This window comes from Echiichthys vipera, assembly GCF_963691815.1.
Source record: "Echiichthys vipera genome assembly, chromosome: 8".
Classification (NCBI taxonomy): domain Eukaryota; kingdom Metazoa; phylum Chordata; class Actinopteri; order Perciformes; family Trachinidae; genus Echiichthys; species Echiichthys vipera.
The window spans coordinates 871,242-893,670 of record NC_139833.1 but is presented as its reverse complement, the minus strand read 5'-3'; the positions used below and the strand labels follow the sequence as shown (position 1 = coordinate 893,670).

General features: G+C 46.9%; 1 protein-coding gene across 1 annotated transcript in view; it reads right to left on the bottom strand.

Moving 5' to 3' along the window:
* The window catches only part of LOC310950680 (sodium bicarbonate cotransporter 3-like), a 50,119-nt gene extending 29,640 nt beyond the window's left edge, over positions 1 to 20,479 (bottom strand). Inside the window, exons 1-13 of the mRNA XM_083918618.1 lie at positions 20,354 to 20,479; positions 9,689 to 9,773; positions 8,031 to 8,159; positions 7,613 to 7,751; positions 7,026 to 7,186; positions 6,404 to 6,592; positions 4,999 to 5,105; positions 2,758 to 2,915; positions 2,273 to 2,360; positions 1,947 to 2,093; positions 1,759 to 1,862; positions 1,492 to 1,666; positions 884 to 1,017 (exon numbers count right to left, since the gene is read on the bottom strand). Coding sequence (XP_083774744.1) covers positions 884 to 1,017; positions 1,492 to 1,666; positions 1,759 to 1,862; positions 1,947 to 2,093; positions 2,273 to 2,360; positions 2,758 to 2,915; positions 4,999 to 5,105; positions 6,404 to 6,592; positions 7,026 to 7,186; positions 7,613 to 7,751; positions 8,031 to 8,159; positions 9,689 to 9,773; positions 20,354 to 20,398 — 1,661 coding nt within the window. The 5' untranslated portion in view covers positions 20,399 to 20,479. The remainder of the gene's footprint in view (positions 1 to 883; positions 1,018 to 1,491; positions 1,667 to 1,758; positions 1,863 to 1,946; positions 2,094 to 2,272; positions 2,361 to 2,757; positions 2,916 to 4,998; positions 5,106 to 6,403; positions 6,593 to 7,025; positions 7,187 to 7,612; positions 7,752 to 8,030; positions 8,160 to 9,688; positions 9,774 to 20,353) is intronic.
* Between the last annotated feature and the right edge of the window lie 1,950 nt (positions 20,480 to 22,429).

The window sequence follows — 22,429 nt, the reverse complement described above, 5'->3', positions numbered from 1 at the left end:
GAAACAGGAAGTCTCTCTCTCTGTGGGCGGGGCTTGGGTTTTAAGGCAAAATGTAAATGTTTTAAGCATCTTTTTAGACGCATTAGCCCCAAAATGACTTGCTGACATGAAAATGATGCGTTATGCAGACGACTCCACCTCATTAGCACAGTTTTACAGCAGAGCAGCACAGACGGCGTTCTCTGGTCAGAGACCGGATGATTGACCACAAACTGTCATTTTGCATCTTTTCGTGGTGGTTTTCTTATATTCACGTCTTTTCCTGGAAATATTTCACTAAAGTCTGAACTTGTTTCTCCCAAAATTAAACTGATCCACAAGCTCATTGGTCGGTTTCCCGGGTCACTGATGACATCACTGATGACATCACTGATGACATCAGCGATGACCTGCAGGAGGCGCCAGAGACTCAAGAAACTCATCATAAATCAGTGTCTGACACATGAAGAAGAAGATGATGCATCCGCGTCATTTACTGAAGTGAAAGTCTTAATAAATATAAATATAATAATAATTATATAATTATAATTATTATAATAGTAATATTTATAATACACATCACAGATATCTTTTGGTCTTTGTGTTTAAAACCTGTTTTACAGAAAACATTTATGATGCTCACAAATATTTACTTATTTATTCTTTATTTAAATTAACAACAACTGACTGATACTGAACACGTTTATTTAGATATTTATTTTATTTTTATTTATTCTTTATTGAAATTAACAACCTCTATAATAAATAAATGATAAATACGTTTATTCCGATATTTATTTTTATTTCTATTTAAATTGGTCGACAACAAGCGAGCGGTCTCAGAGGAGGCGTGTCCCGTGTGTCCTGGCGCCCGCGGTGGCGCCCTCACGTGTGTCAAACTCACCTGCAGAACTTGAAGAGGATCTTCTCAAAGACCAGAACCGGACCGGTGCTGCCCAGGATGGTGAGAGGCTGCCCGGCAAACAGGGAGTAGGCCACGCCGCTCAGAGACGCCCCCAACAGAGACTCGATGGCGCTCTACCAGAGAGAGAGAGAGAGAGGAGTGATGTCACAGCGCCATAGAGAGAGAGAGAGAGAGAGAGCGAGAGCGAGAGGGAGAGAGAGAGAGGCGTGATGTCAGAGACGCCCCCAACACAGACTCTATGGCGCTCTACCAGAGAGAGAGAGAGACAGAGAGAGGAGTGATGTCACAGCGCCATAGAGAGAGAGAGAGAGAGCGAGAGGGAGAGAGAGACAGAGAGAGGAGTGATGTCACAGCGCCATAGAGAGAGAGAGAGAGAGAGAGAGAGACAGTGATGTCAGAGCGCCCCCAACAGAGACTCTATGGCGCTCTACCCGAGAGAGAGAGAGAGAGAGAGAGAGAGAGAGAGAGAGAGAGAGAGAGAGAGAGAGAGAGAGAGAGAGAGAGAGAGAGAGAGAGAGAGAGAGAGGCGTGATGTCAGAGCGCCCGTTGATGCCCCGCCCCCTCAGCCCCTCGCCGCAGCCTCTTACGATGTTCCCTCCGGTGGCTTCTCCCAGCAGCCCTCCGAACGTGATGACGGGCGACATGCAGGCGCAGTACAGGAAGAGGACGGACGCCACGCACTGCAGGCTGGCGGCGTCTCTGATGTCACTCCACAGGAAGGGCGCCTTCCGCCGCACGTCGTTCACCAAACCGCCGAAGACCCTGACGGACGAGAGGAGGCGTTCACCGCCACGTTATTCGCCGCAGACGTCACTTTAGCAGTGGACGAGCTAACGGGACAAAAACACACCCACCTCCCCGTCCGCTGCAGCTCCGGCCCCGTCTCATGCTCCGCCTCCTTGATGATGTCATAGCCTTGGGCGGAGCTATTAGGCGCCGATGCCATCTTCCTCTTCTCCTGCAGAGAGAGAGGAGACGCGGTCAGGACGCCGCTGTGAGATCAGACAGGACGCAGGAGCTGGGGGGGCGGAGGCGGTCTCACCTGGGACGGGACGCTCTTCGGGGGCTCGATGCGGATCGTCGGGTCCCACTCGCCCGGAGGAAGCACCGTCACCTGATCCAGGAACTCGTCGATCCCTGACAGCAGGTCGGTCCGGTCCTTCGCCTTGTAGGCGACATCATGGAAGATCTACGAGACCGAGACGACGTTTAGCATCTGTTTGTGCTGGTTTTGAATCTATTTTTAGTCATTTTGCATCTTTTGTGGTGGTTTTGTGTCTGTTCTCATCTTTCAGCATCACTTTGAGGGAGTTTTGCATCACTGTCGTCATCTTTTATGTCTGTGATCATTTTGTGATCCCGTCTCACCTCGTCCGTCATCAGCGTGGCGATGGAGCGTCCGATCTCGTGGTACTGTGGACCTTTTCCAAACGGGCCGAGCAGCAGGAAGAGGAACCTGCAGCGACAGGAAGAGAGTCAGACACACACGCAGCTGAGGCACACGCTGACGCACGCAGACGCACACTGACGCACACTGACGCACGCAGACGCACACTGACGCACACTGACGCACGCAGACGCACGCTGACGCACACTGACGCACGCACACACAGCTGAGGCGCACGCTGACGCACACTGACGCACGCAGACGCACGCTGACGCACACTGACGCACACTGATGCACACTGACGCACGCACACACAGCTGAGGCACACGCTGACGCACAGGCACGTCCGGGTCAACACACGAGTGGAAGAGTGGTGGTTTTGCATCTATTTTTAGTCATTTTGCATCTTTGGTTTTGTGGAGTACAGGTAGAAAGTAGGAGTAAAGGTGCAGGTAAAGCCTCTCACCTGGTGGGCACGGGCACCTCGGTGAGGCCGCTCAGCAGCGTGGCGGGGGCGAGCCGGATGAAGGCGATGATCGGTCGCTCCAGGAAGTCGACTTCGCCCACCAGGACGTTTGAGGCTTCTGCCCCGGGAGGAATCTTCTTCATGAAGTTCATATCCACCTGAAACACACACACACACACACACACACACACACACACACACACACACACACACACACACACACACACACACACACACACACACACACACACACACACACACACACACACACACACACACACACACACACACACACACACACACACACACACACACACACACACACACACACACACACACACACACACACACACACACACTGAGTCCACTGCCTCCCCTGTAAGGAGCACTGCGGCCTGTAGGGGGCGCTGGTCTCCGTCTCCCTCACACGTTTGTTTCAGTCCGGTGTGAACGCTGCAGCGACATCGTCATCATCCGTTCGCCTGCAGCTCAAGAGATATCCATAAGATAAACCTGCTGCCACCGCCCCCTACAGGCCCCTACAGGCCCCTACAGGCCCCTACAGGCCCCCACAGCCCCCCTACAGGCCCCTACAGCCCCCGACAGGCCCGTACAGGCCCGTACAGCCCCCCTACAGGCCCGTACAGCCCCCTACAGGCCCGTACAGCCCCCCTACAGGCCCCTACAGCCCCCGACAGGCCCGTACATCCCCCTACAGGCCCCTACAGGCCCGTACAGCCCCCCCTACAGGCCCATACAGCCCCCTACAGGTCCCTACAGGCCCGTACAGCCCCCCCTACAGGCCCATACAGCCCCCTACAGGTCCCTACAGGCCCTTAAAGGCCCCTACAGGCCCCCACCGCCCCCTACAGGCCCCTACAGGTCCCGACAGGCCCCCTACAGGCCCGTACAGCCCCCCTACAGGTCCCTACAGGCCCTTACAGCCCCCTACAGGCCGCAGTGCTCATAGAACCCAGGTTCTAACTGCTCGTTTTGTTGGAGCTGCCGTCGAAAGTGAAGCTGTAAATGACGTCGTTACACGAAATTTGCTTTTGAGACACATGAACCGATGATCCTGGTGTTTGTTCAGACACTAAACTCCAGCTTTCTTTGGGAAAAGAAAGAAACTTTAGCTGCTAAAGTTCTGAAACAACGTCTGTTGTTGTGTTGAGCTGCTACTGCGTTAGCACGTTAGCATGTTAGCATGTTAGCATAGCCCTGGTCCATCAGAACTCCATTCAGACCTTTTACGAAACAAGTCGTCATGATGGAGTTATTTCAGCTCATGGATGAAACTTTACTGCCGAGGGAAGTTAAACTCACGCCGTTTGATTTTCCAACGCATCTGGAACAACAACAACAACAACAACAACAACAACGACGGGTACAGACGAACAGAGCGGGACGCCACTAACTCACTGCACAAAGGATGCTGGGAAACCTGGAGAGCCGACCAAGCTGACTGTGTAATGACAGGGCGAGGAATTCAAACCATCAGGGCGGTTTGGTCACAAGTTTTTCATCAATTTTGAGTCATTTTGCATCTTTTTGTGGTGGTTTTGCATCTATTTTTACTCATTTTGCATCTTTTTGTGGTGGTTTTGCATCTATTTTTAGTCATTTTGCATCTTTTTGTGCTGGATTTGCATCTATTTTTAGTCATTTTGCATCATTTTGTGGTGCGTTTAAAGCTGGAGGGAGCGCATATTAAGAGTATGGTTCGAAGGTCGTTTCCACGGTAACGACATCTGATGCAACATTCAAATCAGACACTGAAACATCACAGCACCACGAGTCACGACACAGCGCACTGATTGGCCGACGGCCGCGGAGCGACAGGGGAACTTACGGCGGGCTTCCTGCCGGACGCTGGCAGCAGACACACGCAGTCGCAGCCCTGCTGAGAAACACAAACACAGCTCCTGATTGGCTCCTGCAGGTTCACACCGACCAATCACCTGAGCTCTGACACTCACACGGCTGACGGCAGCGCGTGATTGGATCGTTTTGGGTTTAACAAACTAAACTTTGTTACTTTAACAGATGACATCACTTTGTGTCGCATTTCAAGACTCAGGCGCCGAAAAGAACCCGAGGGGAGCAGGCAGAGGAGGAGCTGTACAGCCGCCCTCCTGGACCTCGCCGCTTCACAGGACCGTGGTCTTACAGCGTCCTCTGTCCCCGCTGGGAGGGACGGGGTCAGAGGAACCTTCTGATGTGTGTCATCATGTTCATCTTTACCCTGCTGAAGTCCACCGTGCTGTTGTCCCGGCTGCTGCCGTTGGTGCGGCTCTCGCTGTTCTTCCCGTCGAGGTTTCCAGGAGCGGAGTGAGGGGACGCCAGCAGACCTGCACACACACGCACACACACACACACACACACACACACACACACACACGCGCACACAGTCAAAGCGTGTCCTCGTGTTAAACGTCACCGCGTGCACCGACAGTTACTTTAAAATGTAAACGCGGCGCCGACTGCACTGACAGAGTTTCAGCGTCTCAGAACGCATATTAATGTCTCCATTCACTTCCTGTCCGAATTCATCGTTTCTGAGCGGCGTGCCCGACCACACACACACACATGTTCTGGACGCACCCGACCACGCACACGTTTTGGATCTAAGGCTCAAAGTGAAGAGAAAAAACACAAAGTTTGTCCGAGCGTGACATCGAGCTTTTCAGACTTTGGCTCCCCGACCGTTGATGAGTCGCTGATTTAGACTTTTAACAGCGGTAACTCAGTAACCATGACGATAATGATGGTTCACTTGTTTCCGCTTCGTCAGCTTTATTCTGCGTTTAAACATTTCACAGTTGGAGTAAAGTCCGAGCCACAGCACGCAGAGACGCACCGACAGGTATTCGCCTGCGTGAACAAGAGGACACGGCCGATCCTGTTCGTCCGAACACTTCCTCCTCCTCCTCCTACTGGAGCGGAGCGCGATGCGGCCTGATGGGGGGGGGGGTGAGGGGGTGGGGGTGGTCGGCGCTCAGAGAGGTGGCGTCCAGACAGGGCGGGGGAGCGACGGAGCGGGGGACGGATGAGGAGGACAGACCCTCCTCTGAAGAAGAGGAGAAGAAGAAGAAAGAGGTGAAAGGACGGAAACATCAGCAGAAACTCACACGGATATTAAAACGCCGACTCGTCGTCACGCAGGATTAGCTGGTCATTAGCTGACTCAGCCGCTCTGTTCAGGTCAGAGGACGATATTATTAATTAACTCCTTTAACGACTCGTCACAGCTGCACGCACACACACACACGCACAAAAACACTGAAACATCACAGAGGATGGAAAAGGTCAAAGGTCAGCGCTACTCTGACGCCATGACGACTGTACGTTACAGCGAGAGCAGGAAGACAAAGACGCGGAGGTTAAGAAGCGTTTCCAGAAACAAATAGGCGACGTCTGAGGTCATCACGCCATCTACAGCCGCCTGTGACCTCAGAGCTCACAGTGTTAGTCTTTTTGCGTCCCTTCTTGTTTTTTTTTCATTGATTTTCAGTCATTTTCAGAAGCGTTTGACGTCTCTGGACCTCACAGTGGCCTTAAAGTCACATGAAAAGTCATGAACACTATGAAATGTTATAACCTTTATAGACTTTCTGGTAAAGACAGACGAGCGGCGCCGTGGACTCACCGTTACGTTCCAGCAAATGTGGGTCCGAGTGCTTCTTTCCGATGTCGGCGAAGGACCGGACCAGCGGGATCCGGTTGCTCAGCTTCTTCTCGCTCTGATGGTGGTGGCGCCTCAACATGGCCTCCTTCACCTTCTCCCGCACGCCCTCCTCCAGCTGCCCCGTGGCCAGCATGCTGTCAATCACCATGTCTGCAACGGGAGGTTAGCGGACATGCTAAGTCGTACAATCACACAAATTACACACAATCTACCACACGTGATCCTTCAAGACGACTTCTGAGTGACACTCATGTGGAACCTGATCCGGGTCTCAGATCAGTCCTGGTTCTACTTCAGTGACTCACAGACAAAAGTCCAGAACGGGAACTTTGTACTTTCAACATGATGTGTGGAGTTCCCCAGGGCTCAGTGCTCGGCCCTCTTGTGTTTTTATTTCACTTAACAATAAAAAAAAACTATCAAATTCAATTCAGTGATATTTAGAGTTGCAGAATGACGACCACGCGGTTTCCACACACATGAGAGACCAGCATCTCCAGAAATGTCTATTTTTAGTCATTTTGCATCTTTTTGTGGTGGGAACAAATGGACTCAGTGACCCGGAGTCGGTCGGCGCTCTAACCTGCGATCTCTTCGATGGTGCTGGCTCTCATGTCGAGCAGCACGGTGCCGTTCAGGATGCAGGAGCGCAGCTCGAACAGGCTGTGGAGGGACAGCGTGGCCACGTACGGTTTACTCCAACGCTCGCCGCCGTCTTCTACGTCCTCCTCGAACTTCAGCCACCTGCAACAGAACCGTCAATGAATGAAACCCTGAATGAAGAAGGTTCGTCCTGTTTCACAGCGAGCACGAGAACAGGGGGACGAAGACACGACGGGGCGACGCCTGAGGCCGTCACGCCTGAGGCCGTCACGCCTGAGGTCATCACGCCTGAGGTCATCACGCCTGAGGTCATCACGCCTGACGTCATCACGCCATCTACAGCGGGTTTTAACGCTCAGGACCGAAAAAACATTTGACAGCTTTTTCTATTAAATTTGCCTCAATTTTTGTCATTTCGCATTTCTTTTATTTTGAGTGTGTGTGTGTGTGTGTGTGTGTGTGTGTGTGTGTGTGTGTGTGTGTGTGTGTGTGTGTGTCTGTGTCTGTGTGTGTGTGTGTGTGTGTGTGTGTGTGTGTCTGTGTGTGTGTATGTGTGTGTGTCCTCGCCTGGCCGTCTCCCTCCACTCCTGGAAGTCTCCGTCTCTGAAGGCGAGCTCGTCCAGCTCGGTGAACAGGTCGTGGGGCATGTGCTCCTCGTCTCCGTCCTCCGTCCCCAGGATGAACTGGACTCTCTGAGACGGCGTGTCTGCGGGGACACGGCCACTGTTAGGTGTGCGTGTGTGTGTGTGTGTGTGTGTGTGTGTGTGTGTGTGTGTGTGTGTGTGTGTGTGTGTGTGTGTGTGTGTGTGTGTGTGTGTCTGCGAGGACACGGCCACTGTTAGGTAGGTGTGTGTGTGTGTGTGTGTGTGTGTGTGTGTGTGTGTGTGTGTGTGTGTGTGTGTGTGTCTGCGAGGACACGGCCACTGTTAGGTAGGTGTGTGTGTGTGTGTGTGTGTGTGTGTGTGTCTAAAAACACCCGACCCACCGTATGAGGGCGACTCCTGTCCCGAGCGGTCCCGCCTCTTCCTGTGATGCCGGTGTCCTCGGTGGCGGTGACGCCTGCGACCCTCTCGACCCAGAGGGACGTGCAAGCCGACGTACACGGCTCTGTGACCTGCAGGAGGGACACGGCAGCTCTGATCCATCAGCGGCCACTTAAAGGGCATGAAAACTCTCCGGACCTTTGACCTTTGAGCTTTGAGAGGAACTGAACGACGTCAGCTCAGAAACAACTCGTGTTCTGAGACTCGTCTTTGAAAAGAGTCAAACCTCAGAGATAAACGCTGTCAAAGAGTGAAATCAACCAGGTTTCATATCAACAAGATAAACTTCTTCTTTATTATTATAACTTTCCTGCTCTTTCTCTCCCCTCTTTAGAGACAGAGCCCCGCGTTCTTCTCACGCTGCGTTCACACCAAACGCAAATCACGCAAATTGAGCGACAACTCATCGAAAATGGCAAATGACACACGATTCAGACGGACGCACTTTGCTTCTATTTATAGTCATTTTTCATTTCATATTTCTCATTTACCGTATTCTCCGCACTATAAGTTGCACCTAAAAACCTTCACATGTCTCCAAAGCCGACAGTGCGCCTTATAACCCGGTGCTCCTTATATATGGACCAATATTGAGCCACAACAGGTCTCCAACTACGGTGAGCAGCCGCCGACTCTATTTCCCCCGTAGAAGAAGTAACGCGCGGTGCATGTTGAGATATACGACTGTGTGAAGCGTGCCGTTTCATTTCCATGTGTGTGTTTGTGTAAAGAGCCCAAAATGGCTCCTGTTAAGAGACACGCTTACGACGCAGAGTTTACACTCAAGGCCATTAGTCACGCAGTAGAACACGGGAACAGAGCAGCAGCCAGAGAGTTTAACATGAACCAATCAATGGTGCCGAAGTGGAGGAAGCAACAAGACGACCTCCCCTGACTGTTGTGTTGACGTTCCCTTTAGAGCAGCTCCATCTAATGGATGCAGAACGTGACCCCAGCCTCCACTGTAGCGTCTGTGCTATGCGCCTTATAATGTGGTGCGCCTTATAGTGCGGAAAATACGGTAAATAAATATTCTGTGATTGGTATCTAATAAATCAACAGCCCCCTTGTTGTTCCTCTGGAGTGTGACTGAAGTGTGTGTGTGTGGAGTGTGTGTGTGTTTGTGTGGAGTGTGTGTGTGTGTTTGTGTGGAGTGTGTGTGTGTGTGTGTGTGTGTGTGTGTGTGTGTGTGTGTGTGGAGTGTGTGTGCTCTCCTGGAAGTCTCCTTCCACTCTTGGAAGTCTCAGGACTCTACGGAGAGTTTTGAAGCTCTCTGCTGCACGTTTCACTTCGTCTCCAACCGCGTTTCTCTGAAATGTTAGAATCCGCAAATGATGCGAAACACAGGAAGAGTCCAAATATGATCGAGCAGCGCGACAAGACCACGCGGCACAAGCGCGTGACGCGGTCATGTGACGCAAGCGTGTGAAGCGGTCCTATCTGCGTCCGGTGTGAACGCAGAGCAAACCTGAGGCGCTCCTTTAGGACCCGGAGCCCTGTAACAGCAGCAGTGTGTTAAAGTCCTGATGGTGCTGTGAGTGTGTGAGTGTGTGTGAGTGTGTGAGTGTGTGAGTGTGTGTGAGTGTGTGTGAGGACTCACTCTCCAGCTCGTCCTTCTCAAAGTTGGTGTGGAGGGTGGAGCTGGTCTTGCCCCGGTCCAGCACCGCCTCCTCCTCGCCGTTCCCCTGGAGGAGGGAGACACGTTTGAGGAACCTGTGACTCTGAGGTCGGAGTCTGAGGTTCACTCACAACACGGAGACAGGTCCCTGCGTCTGTGAAGACTCCACACCAAACGAGTCCACGTCAAGGCCCGAGTCGAGACCAACGAGTCAACATTTAAGTCCTCAATGTCCCAAGAGTCCCGTCAAGACCAACGAGTCCCAAGTCAAGAACTGCATGTCCCAAGTCCAAGTCGAGACCAAGTCCCAAGTTAAGAGCAACAGGTCCAAGTCCACAGTTAAGTCCTAAATATCCCAAGTCCAAGGAGTCCAGTTTAGACCAACAAGTCAAGTCAAGTCCCAACAAGACCAACGAGTCCCAAGTCAAGATCACAGGTCCAAGGAGTCCAGTTTAGACAAACAAGTCAAACGTCAAGTCCCACTTTGTGTCGAGTCTCCAGTCAAGACCAACATGCCCCAAGTCAAGATCAAGTCCCAGGTTAAGAGCAACAGGTCCACAGTTAAGTCCTTAATGTCCCAAGTCCCAAGAGTCCAGTCAAGATCAACAAGTCCACAGTTCAGTCCCAAGTCAAGACCAAAAAGTCAAGATCACAAGTCCAAAATCAAGAACAAGTCATAAGTCAAGTCCCAAATCAATATCAACAAGTCCCAAGAGTCCAGTTTAGACGAACAAGTCAATAGACAAGTCTCCAGACAAGATCGAGTCCCAAGTTAAGAGCAACAGGTCCACAGTTAAAGTCCTTAATGTCCCAAGAGTCCAGTTTAGACAAACAAGTCCCAAGTCAAGACCAACGAGTCCCAAGTCAAGACCAACGAGTCCCAAGTCAAGACCAACGAGTCCCAAGTCAAGACCAACGAGTCCCAAGTCAAGTCCCACTGTGTGTCGAGTCTCCAGTTTAGACCGAGTCCCAAATCAGGAACTACATGTCCCAAGTCCTAAGTCAAGGTCGAGTCCCAGGTTAACACCAACAGGTCCACGTCAAGGCCCTAGTCAAGACCAATGAGTCCCGAGTCAAGAACTACATGGTCCAAGTCCCAAGTCAAGACCAACAGGTCCACAGTTAAGTCCTTAATGTCCCAGGTCCCAAGAGTCCAGTTTAGACCAACAGGTCCCAAAGTCAGGTCCCTCTGTGTCGAGTCTTTCCTTAACTTCAGTCGTGTCGTCTGAACTCTCGTGTTTCTGCAGCTGCTGAAGTTTCAACACTTTAAAAAACAAAAACAAATAAAAATGTTCCAGAGAAACTTCAGAGAAAAGAAAAGATGATAGAAATGAGATTCATTAAGATCAAAGTCTCTGTTCTCTTTAAAGTCTTAATCTGCAGAGGAGTCAATAATGAGAATAACACACAAGTCAGAAACTGTGACATCACAACAGCCCGTCACCGCGGACATCAACAGGAAGTGCTCTGACAGCTGGAGCCGCACGCACGCACGCACGCACGTTGGTGTGTGTCAGACAGGAAGTGCAGCTGGTTGTTGTAACTGTCTGTTCGTACAGCAGCGTGCTCACACACACACACACACACACACACACACGGTTAATTTGCATAAAAACAATCTCCGAACGCTTTCTGGGATTTTGCGATGACGATAATTCACCATGACAACGACAACAACAACATCGAGGCGTAGTAAACGAACCCTTCAGAGGAAACAGAGCAAACGACTTCCTGTTTGATCTGCACCGAAGAGGAAGTAGAGTTCATTTACACACTACACACAAGTCAGGATTAAACAAGTCAAGATTAAACAAGTCAGGATTAAACAAGTCAAGATTAAACAAGTCAGGATTAAACAAGTCAGGATCAACAAGTCCCAAATTAAGATCAACAGGTCAAGATCAACAAGTCAAGATTAAACAAGTCAAGATCAACAAATCAAGATCAACAAGTCAAGATTAAACAAGTCAAGATTTAACAAGTCAAGATCAACAAGTCAAGATCAACAAGTCCCAAGTCAAGGTCAACAAGTCAAGATCAACAAGTCCTGAATCAAGATCAACAAGTCAAGATCAACAAGTCAAGATCAACAAGTCCTAAGTCAAGATCAACAAATCAAGATCAACAAATCCTAAATCAAGATCAACAAGTCAAGATCAACAAATCCTAAATCAAGATCAACAAGTCCTAAATCAAGATCAACAAATCAAGATCAACAAGTCAAGATCAACAAGTCAAGATCAACAAATCCTAAATCAAGATCAACAAGTCAAAATCAACAAATCAAGATCAACAAATCCTAAATCAAGATCAACAAGTCAAGATCAACAAATCCTAAATCAAGATCAACAAGTCAAGATCAACAAGTCAAGATCAACAAGTCAAGATCAACAAATCCTAAATCAAGATCAACAAATCAAGATCAACAAATCCTAAATCAAGATCAACAAATCAAGATCAACAAATCCTAAATCAAGATCAACAAGTCAAGATCAACAAATCCTAAATCAAGATCAACAAGTCAAGATCAACAAATCCTAAATCAAGATCAACAAGTCAAGATCAACAAGTCAAGATCAACAAATCAAGATCAACAAGTCAAGATCGACAAATCCTAAATCAAGATCAACAAATCAAGATCAACAAGTCAAGATCAACAAATCCTAAATCAAGATGAACAAGTCAAGATCAACAAATCCTAAATCAAGATGAACAAGTCAAGATCAACAAATCCTAAATCAAGATCAACAAATCAAGATCAACAAGTCAAGATCAACAAATCCTAAATCAAGATCAACAAGTCAAGATCAACAAGTCCCAAGTCAAGATCAAACAAGTCAAGATCAACAAGTCCCAAGTCAAGATCAAACAAGTCAAGATTAAACAAGTCAAGATCAAACAAGTCAAGATCAAACAAGTCAAGATCAACGAGTCCTAAATCAAGTCCAGCGTGTCGTCCCCTCCCCCCCACAGAGACTCTCTCACTCAGAAACAGAAGCAGTGTTGTTGTTGACACGTACCAGCGCCGGCGCTCTGAACCCGCTCTGACTCACAACCTCGCCCCAGAACTCTCCCATAGCTTTTTACCACTGCAGCGACTCCAGACCCCAGAGACGAGTCAGGGAAAGATCCAGAACCCGGGGCAACGTCTGTGGAGGAGAGGAGCTGCAGCTGGGGGACGCACGCACTCGACAGTGACAGAGAGTTTGAGAGTCGCCAGGGTCCAGAGAGTCAAGACACACGCGGGGGGAGGGGGGGGGGGGGGGGGGGTTCAAGGCCCGGGGGGTGGGTTCAGAGCCGGGGGGGTGGGTTCAAGGCCCAGGGGGTGGGTTCACAGCCCGGGGGGTGGGTTTAGAGCCCGGGGGCGGGGGGGGGTTCAGAGCCCGGGGGGTGGGTTTAGAGCCCGGGGGGTGGGTTCAGAGCCCGGGGGCGGGGGGGGGTTCAAGGCCCAGGGGGTGGGTTCAGAGCCCGGGGGGTGGGTTCAAGGCCCAGGGGGTGGGTTTAGAGCCCAGGGGGGGGGGGGGGGGGGGGGGGTTCAAAGCCCAGGTGTGTCCTGCAGTTATTACAGACACCTGAACTCACCACAGACACTGGACTGTCCTGCAGTTATTACAGACAGTGAACTCACCACCTACACTGGACTGTCCTGCAGTTATTACAGACAGTGAACTCACCACAGACACTGGACTGTCCTGCAGTTATTACAGACAGTGAACTCACCACAGACACTGGACTGTCCTGCAGTTATTACAGACACCTGAACTCACCACAGACACTGGACTGTCCTGCAGTTATTACAGACACCTGAACTCACCACAGACACTGGACTGTCCTACAGTTATTACAGACACCTGAACTCATCATAGACACTGGACTGTCCTGCAGTTATTACAGACAGTGAACTCACCACCTACACTCCACTGTCCTGCAGTTATTACAGACAGTGAACTCACCACAGACGCCGGACTGTCCTGCAGTTATTACAGACACCTGAACTCACCACAGACACTGGACTGTCCTGCAGTTATTACAGACACCTGAACTCACCACAGACACTGGACTGTCCTACAGTTATTACAGACACCTGAACTCATCATAGACACTGGACTGTCCTGCAGTTATTACAGACAGTGAACTCACCACCTACACTCCACTGTCCTGCAGTTATTACAGACAGTGAACTCACCACAGACGCCGGACTGTCCTGCAGTTATTACAGACACCTGAACTCACCACAGACACTGGACTGTCCTACAGTTATTACAGACACCTGAACTCATCATAGACACTGGACTGTCCTGCAGTTATTACAGACAGTGAACTCACCACCTACACTCCACTGTCCTGCAGTTATTACAGACAGTGAACTCACCACAGACACTCCACTGTCCTGCAGTTATTACAGACAGTGAACTCATCACAGACACTGGACTGTCCTGCAGTTATTACAGACAGTGAACTCACCACCTACACTCCACTGTCCTGCAGTTATTACAGACAGTGAACTCACCACAGACGCTGGACTGTCCTGCAGTTATTACAGACAGTGAACTCACCACAGACACTGGATTGTCCTGCAGTTATTACAGACAGTGAACTCACCACAGACACTGGACTGTCCTGCAGTTAATACAGACACCTGAACTCACCACAGACACTGGACTGTCCTACAGTTATTACAGACACCTGAACTCACCATAGACACTGGACTGTCCTGCAGTTCTTACAGACAGTGAACTCACCACAGACACTGGACTGTCCTGCAGTTATTACAGACAGTGAACTCAGCACAGACACTGGACTGTCCTGCAGTTATTACAGACAGTGAACTCACCACAGACACTGGACTGTCCTGCAGTTATTACAGACAGTGAACTCACCACAGACACTGGACTGTCCTGCAGTTATTACAGACAGTGAACTCACCACAGACACTGGACTGTCCTACAGTTATTACAGACACCTGAACTCACCATAGACACTGGACTGTCCTGCAGTTATTACAGACAGTGAACTCACCACAGACACTGGACTGTCCTGCAGTTATTACAGACAGTGAACTCACCACAGACACTGGAGCTCAGTACATAGGTGACTTGGCTGAGAACCGGAGGGTCTCCGGTTCGAGTCCCTGTGTGGACAGGAATGGAGCGTGGACTGGTGGCTGGAGAGGTGCCAGTTCATCTCCTGGGCACTGCCGAGGTGCTGTTGAGCAAGGCACTAAACCCCCAACTGCTCGGGGCGCTGATCCATTGGCAGCTCTGACATCTCTCCATGTGTGTGTGTGTGTGTGTGTGTGTGTGTGTGTGTGTGTGTGTGTGTGTGTGTGTGTAACGTGTCACCTGAGGACAACTCTGCTGATGTCACCATCACACACCCGGGACGCTCCTCACCAGGCTGCCGTGGTTAGTTCAAGCGTCTGTTATAACTGCAGGACATTTGAGAGTCTGTTTTTAAAACTTAACCGTCTCCTTTAGTGACTAAACTTAACCGTCTCCTTTAGAGACTAAACTTAACCGTCTCCTTTAGAGACTAAACTTAACCGTCTCCTTTAGTGTCTAAACTTAACCGTCTCCTTTAGTGTTTAAACTTAACCGTCACCTTTAGTGACTAAACTTAACCGTCTCCTTTAGTGACTAAACTTAACCGTCTCCTTTAGAGACTAAACTTAACCGTCACCTTTAGTGACTAAACTTAACCGTCTCCTTTAGAGACTAAACTTAACCGTCTCCTTTAGTGTCTAAACTTAACCGTCTCCTTTAGTGTTTAAACTTAACCGTCACCTTTAGTGACTAAACTTAACCGTCTCCTTTAGTGACTAAACTTAACCGTCTCCTTTAGAGACTAAACTTAACCGTCACCTTTAGTGACTAAACTTAACCGTCTCCTTTAGTGACTAAACTTAACCGTCTCCTTTAGTGACTAAACTTAACCGTCACCTTTAGTGACTAAACTTAACCGTCTCCTTTAGAGACTAAACTTAACCGTCTCCTTTAGAGACTAAACTTAACCGTCTCCTTTAGAGACTAAACTTAACCGTCTCCTTTAGTGACTAAACTTAACCGTCTCCTTTAGTGACTAAACTTAACCGTCTCCTTTAGTGACTAAACTTAACCGTCTCCTTTAGAGACTAAACTTACCCGTCTCCTTTAGAGACTAAACTTAACCGTCTCCTTTAGAGACTAAACTTAACCGTCTCCTTTAGTGACTAAACTTAACCGTCTCCTTTAGTGTCTAAACTTAACCGTCTCCTTTAGAGACTAAACTTAACCGTCACCTTTAGTGGTCTAAACTTAACCGTCTCCTTTAGTGACTAAACTTAACCGTCTCCTTTAGTGACTAAACTTAACCGTCTCCTTTAGAGACTAAACTTAACCGTCTCCTTTAGTGTCTAAACTTAACCGTCTCCTTTAGTGTTTAAACTTAACCGTCACCTTTAGTGACTAAACTTAACCGTCTCCTTTAGAGACTAAACTTAACCGTCTCCTTTAGAGACTAAACTTAACCGTCTCCTTTAGTGTCTAAACTTAACCGTCACCTTTAGTGACTAAACTTAACCGTCTCCTTTAGTGACTAAACTTAACCGTCTCCTTTAGAGACTAAACTTAACCGTCACCTTTAGTGACTAAACTTAACCGTCTCCTTTAGTGACTAAACTTAACCGTCTCCTTTAGTGACTAAACTTAACCGTCACCTTTAGTGACTAAACTTAACCGTCTCCTTTAGAGACTAAACTTAACCGTCACCTTTAGAGACTAAACTTAACCGTCTCCTTTAGAGACTAAACTTAACCGTCTCCTTTAGAGACTAAACTTAACCGTCTCCTTTAGAGACTAAACTTAACCGTCTCCTTTAGTGACTAAACTTAACCGTCTCCTTTAGTGACTAAACTTAACCGTCTCCTTTAGAGACTAAACTTAACCGTCTCCTTTAGAGACTAAACTTAACCGTCTCCTTTAGTGACTAAACTTAACCGTCTCCTTTAGTGTCTAAACTTAACCGTCTCCTTTAGAGACTAAACTTAACCGTCACCTTTAGTGGTCTAAACTTAACCGTCTCCTTTAGTGACTAAACTTAACCGTCTCCTTTAGTGACTAAACTTAACCGTCTCCTTTAGAGACTAAACTTAACCGTCTCCTTTAGTGACTAAACTTAACCGTCTCCTTTAGAGACTAAACTTAACCGTCTCCTTTAGTGACTAAACTTAACCGTCTCCTTTAGAGACTAAACTTAACCGTCTCCTTTAGTGACTAAACTTAACCGTCTCCTTTAGAGACTAAACTTAACCGTCTCCTTTAGAGACTAAACTTAACCGTCTCCTTTAGTGACTAAACTTAACCGTCTCCTTTAGTGTCTAAACTTAACCGTCTCCTTTAGTGTCTAAACTTAACCGTCTCCTTTAGAGACTAAACTTAACCGTCTCCTTTAGAGACTAAACTTAACCGTCTCCTTTAGAGACTAAACTTAACCGTCTCCTTTAGTGACTAAACTTAACCGTCTCCTTTAATGACTAAACTTAACCGTCTCCTTTAGAGACTAAACTTAACCGTCTCCTTTAGTGACTAAACTTAACCGTCTCCTTTAGAGACTAAACTTAACCGTCTCCTTTAGTGACTAAACTTAACCGTCTCCTTTAGAGACTAAACTTAACCGTCTCCTTTAGTGACTAAACTTAACCGTCTCCTTTAATGACTAAACTTAACCGTCTCCTTTAGAGACTAAACTTAACCGTCTCCTTTAGTGTTTAAACTTAACCGTCTCCTTTAGAGACTAAACTTAACCGTCTCCTTTAGTGACTAAACTTAACCGTCACCTTTAGAGACTAAACTTAACCGTCACCTTTAGAGACTAAACTTAACCGTCTCCTTTAGAGACTAAACTTAACCGTCTCCTTTAGTGACTAAACTTAACCGTCTCCTTTAGAGACTAAACTTAACCGTCTCCTTTAGTGACTAAACTTAACCGTCTCCTTTAGTGTCTAAACTTAACCGTCACCTTTAGAGACTAAACTTAACCGTCTCCTTTAGAGACTAAACTTAACCGTCTCCTTTAGAGACTAAACTTAACAGTCACCTTTAGTGACTAAACTTAACCGTCTCCTTTAGTGTCTAAACTTAACCGTCTCCTTTAGTGACTAAACTTAACCGTCTCCTTTAGAGACTAAACTTAACCGTCTCCTTTAGAGACTAAACTTAACGGTCTGCTTTAGAGACTAAACTTAACAGTCACCTTTAGTGACTAAACTTAACCGTCACCTTTAGTGACTAAACTTAACCGTCTCCTTTAGAGACTAAACTTAACAGTCACCTTTAGTGTCTAAACTTAACCGTCTCCTTTAGAGACTAAACTTAACCGTCTCCTTTAGAGACTAAACTTAACCGTCTCCTTTAGTGACTAAACTTAACCGTCTCCTTTAGAGACTAAACTTAACCGTCTCCTTTAGAGACTAAACTTAACCGTCTCCTTTAGAGACTAAACTTAACCGTCTCCTTTAGTGACTAAACTTAACCGTCTCCTTTAGTGTCTAAACTTAACCGTCTCCTTTAGAGACTAAACTTAACCGTCACCTTTAGTGTCTAAACTTAACCGTCACCTTTAGTGACTAAACTTAACCGTCTCCTTTAGTGACTAAACTTAACCGTCTCCTTTAGAGACTAAACTTAACCGTCACCTTTAGAGACTAAACTTAACCGTCTCCTTTAGTGACTAAACTTAACCGTCTCCTTTAGAGACTAAACTTAACCGTCTCCTTTAGTGACTAAACTTAACCGTCTCCTTTAGTGACTAAACTTAACCGTCTCCTTTAGAGACTAAACTTAACCGTCTCCTTTAGAGACTAAACTTAACAGTCACCTTTAGTGTCTAAACTTAACCGTCTCCTTTAGAGACTAAACTTAACAGTCACCTTTAGTGTCTAAACTTAACCGTCTCCTTTAGAGACTAAACTTAACCGTCTCCTTTAGAGACTAAACTTAACCGTCTCCTTTAGTGACTAAACTTAACCGTCTCCTTTAGAGACTAAACTTAACCGTCACCTTTAGTGTCTAAACTTAACCGTCACCTTTAGTGACTAAACTTAACCGTCTCCTTTAGTGACTAAACTTAACCGTCTCCTTTAGAGACTAAACTTAACCGTCTCCTTTAGTGACTAAACTTAACCGTCTCCTTTAGAGACTAAACTTAACCGTCTCCTTTAGTGACTAAACTTAACCGTCTCCTTTAGTGACTAAACTTAACCGTCTCCTTTAGTGACTAAACTTAACCGTCTCCTTTAGTGACTAAACTTAACCGTCTCCTTTAGAGACTAAACTTAACCGTCACCTTTAGTGTCTAAACTTAACCGTCACCTTTAGTGACTAAACTTAACCGTCACCTTTAGTGTCTAAACTTAACCGTCACCTTTAGTGACTAAACTTAACCGTCACCTTTAGTGTCTAAACTTAACCGTCTCCTTTAGTGTCTAAACTTAACCGTCTCCTTTAGAGACTAAACTTAACCGTCTCCTTTAGTGACTAAACTTAACCGTCTCCTTTAGTGGTCTAAACTTAACCGTCTCCTTTAGTGTCTAAACTTAACCGTCTCCTTTAGTGACTAAACTTAACCGTCTCCTTTAGTGACTAAACTTAACCGTCTCCTTTAGTGACTAAACTTAACCGTCTCCTTTAGAGACTAAACTTAACCGTCTCCTTTAGTGACTAAACTTAACCGTCACCTTTAGTGACTAAACTTAACCGTCTCCTTTAGTGACTAAACTTAACCGTCTCCTTTAGAGACTAAACTTAACCGTCTCCTTTAGTGTCTAAACTTAACCGTCTCCTTTAGTGGGCTAAACTTAACCGTCTCCTTTAGTGGGCTAAACTTAACAGTCACCTTTAGTGGTCTAAACTTAACCGTCTCCTTTCCAGCACCTGTTTTGACACTGACTCAAGTCCCGTCTCCATGGTAACAGCACCCTCCCAGTCAGCATCACAACAACAGGAGGTGCCTTGCTGAAGGGCACTTTCGGTTTCACACACACACACACACACACACACGCACGCACGCACGCACACACACACGCACGCACGCACACACACACGCACGCCCACAATAATAAAGTTTCTCAAGAGACCGAAGTGATGCCATAGTTGTAACAGTCTGAACCAAACTCCATTTGTAAACTCGCTAATTTCATGTATTTGAGCTTCCTGGTAGAACCGCGTCCGTGGCACCACAGATAAAAACATTAATAATAGTTGAAAACAGGGTTTTTTCATGTTCGGCGCAGAAACAAGAGTAAAACCAGCGCGTGTTTTAGTAAAAAAGCACTTTTAAATGTGATAACACGCTTAAATATCCACCGCCTTCACCCACAGCGGCGGTGCGGAGCGAGAGCAACGGGAGCGAAGCAAAACAAGAAAAAAGCTGAAAATGTATAAAACAACAACCCGCTGGGTGGATGAGACTAATGCCGAACGGAAGGGGAGGTGTTGTTTAACCAGAATCCGCTTTTAAACACATTTCATAACCTACGGGGATTTACCGGGACCGTCGGAAGCCAGAATCACCGCATTTCCTAACGGGGTTCGGCGCGGGTCACTTCACTTCCTGGCCGACGCGTGGTCCCTTTAGCCGCGGGCTAACAGGGCACCTGAGGCGGGGACTTACAGCTGTGAGGAGCGGTCTCATCTGCTCGGGGTTGTTCTTCTCCATCTCTCCACGGGACGCTGTTTAACCTCCTCTTCCTCTCCTTCTCTTCCTCCTCTTCTTCCTCCTCTCCTCCGCCCGCTCTTCTTCTTCTTCTTCTTCTTCTTTTCGCCGCTTCTTTGGAAACTGCCTCAGTTTATCAACTCCAGCTGTAAAGCCCGCCTCTTTTTGATTGACGGCTCAGTCCTCCGTTGACGAGGCAGTGACCGCGTTCGCTTCCACCAATCATCGAGCAGGAAAGGGGGAAATGGGCGGGGCTTAGTCGGTCACTAAGCAACAGAGTTTTTTCATTTAAGTCTGAAGTTTTTAATATGTTACATTAATAATATAAGAAATAAATATATCAATAAATATATTAATAAATACATAAAAAAACTATAAATAAATACATTAAACATAAATATAATAATAAAAATATTAGAAATTCATAAATAAATATATAAATAAAAACATAAATAAATATATAACTAATACATAAATAAATATATAAATAATACATAAATAAATATATAAATAATACATAAATAAATATATAAACAATACATAAATAAATATATAACTAATACATAAATGAATATATAAATAATACATAAATAAATATATAAATAAATATATAAATAATTATATTAATAAGTACATAAATAAATAAATACATAAATACATAAATAACAGAAGTCTGATGTTTTTTTTTAATATGAAGGAAACAATGACTGAAGTCTCTATAAATATATTAATACATGAATAAATAAATACATAAATAAATTAATAAACAAATAAATAAATAAATATTAAATAAATAAATAAACACATGAATGAATAAATAAATAAAAGCACAAAAAGAAGAGTTCAGGATCAAAGTTCTGTGCAGGAAAAATGAGTTCAGACATGAAAACGTCCTCAAATCACAACAGACGATGGAGGATCTGGATCTCTCTCATCAGGGACAGGGTTTGTTTGTGTGTGTGTTTGTTTGTTTGTTTGTTTGTTTGTGTGTGTGTTTGTTTGTTTGTTTGTTTGTTTGTGTGTGTTTGTTTGTTTGTTTGTTTGTTTGTTTGTGTGTTTGTTTGTTTGTGTGTGTGTGTGTTTGTTTGTTTGTTTGTTTGTTTGTTTGTGTGTTTGTTTGTTTGTTTGTTTGTTTGTTTGTTTGTGTGTTTGTTTGTTTGTTTGTTTGTTTGTTTGTTTGTTTGTGTGTTTGTTTCTTGTAAGAACATTTCTGTTATTTCAGAGTAAAGTGACAGAGTTGAGTGTATGAACGTTTGTGTTGTTGTGACCTTTTGAACGTCTCAGGTGAGATCAGCAGCTTCCTGTTTGTGTTTAATCCGCACAGATTATTCCAGATTATTCCAGATTATTCCAGATTATTCATCACACTGAACTCATTGTTGTTCCACAGATCAGCACCGAGAACTCGTTAGTTATAAAACTCAAACCTTCAGGAGGAAAAAACCTCAAAAAGAAAGTTTAAAAGTATGAATTTATGTTTATGAAACATTTTAATCTTCAACAAGTAAACACAACAAAATGGAATCTGAAATAAAAGAGATTAAAGAATCAAAGTCTGAACTCAAACCACGACAAAAACATTTGGTTAAAACTTTAAAAACTCTAAAAATCCAAAAGTGTGTGAACGCGTGAACATCGTGTAACGCAGCCACCGCTGCAGCCGCCCTGCTGCAGCCGCCCTGCTGCAGACGCCCTGCTGCAGCCGCCCCGCTGCAGCCGCCCTGCTGCAGACGCCCCGCTGCAGCCGCCCTGCTGCAGACGCCCCGCTGCAGCCGCCCCGCTGCAGCCGCCCTGCTGCAGACGCCCCGCTGCAGCCGCCCTGCTGCAGACGCCCTGCTGCAGCCGCCCCGCTGCAGACGCCCTGCTGCAGACGCCCTGCTGCAGCCGCCCCCGCCCTGCTGCAGCCGCCCCCGCCCTGCTGCAGCCGCCCCGCTGCAGCCGCCCCGCTGCAGACGCCCCGCTGCAGACGCCCCGCTGCAGCCGCCCTGCTGCAGCCGCCCTGCTGCAGACGCCCTGCTGCAGCCGCCCCGCTGC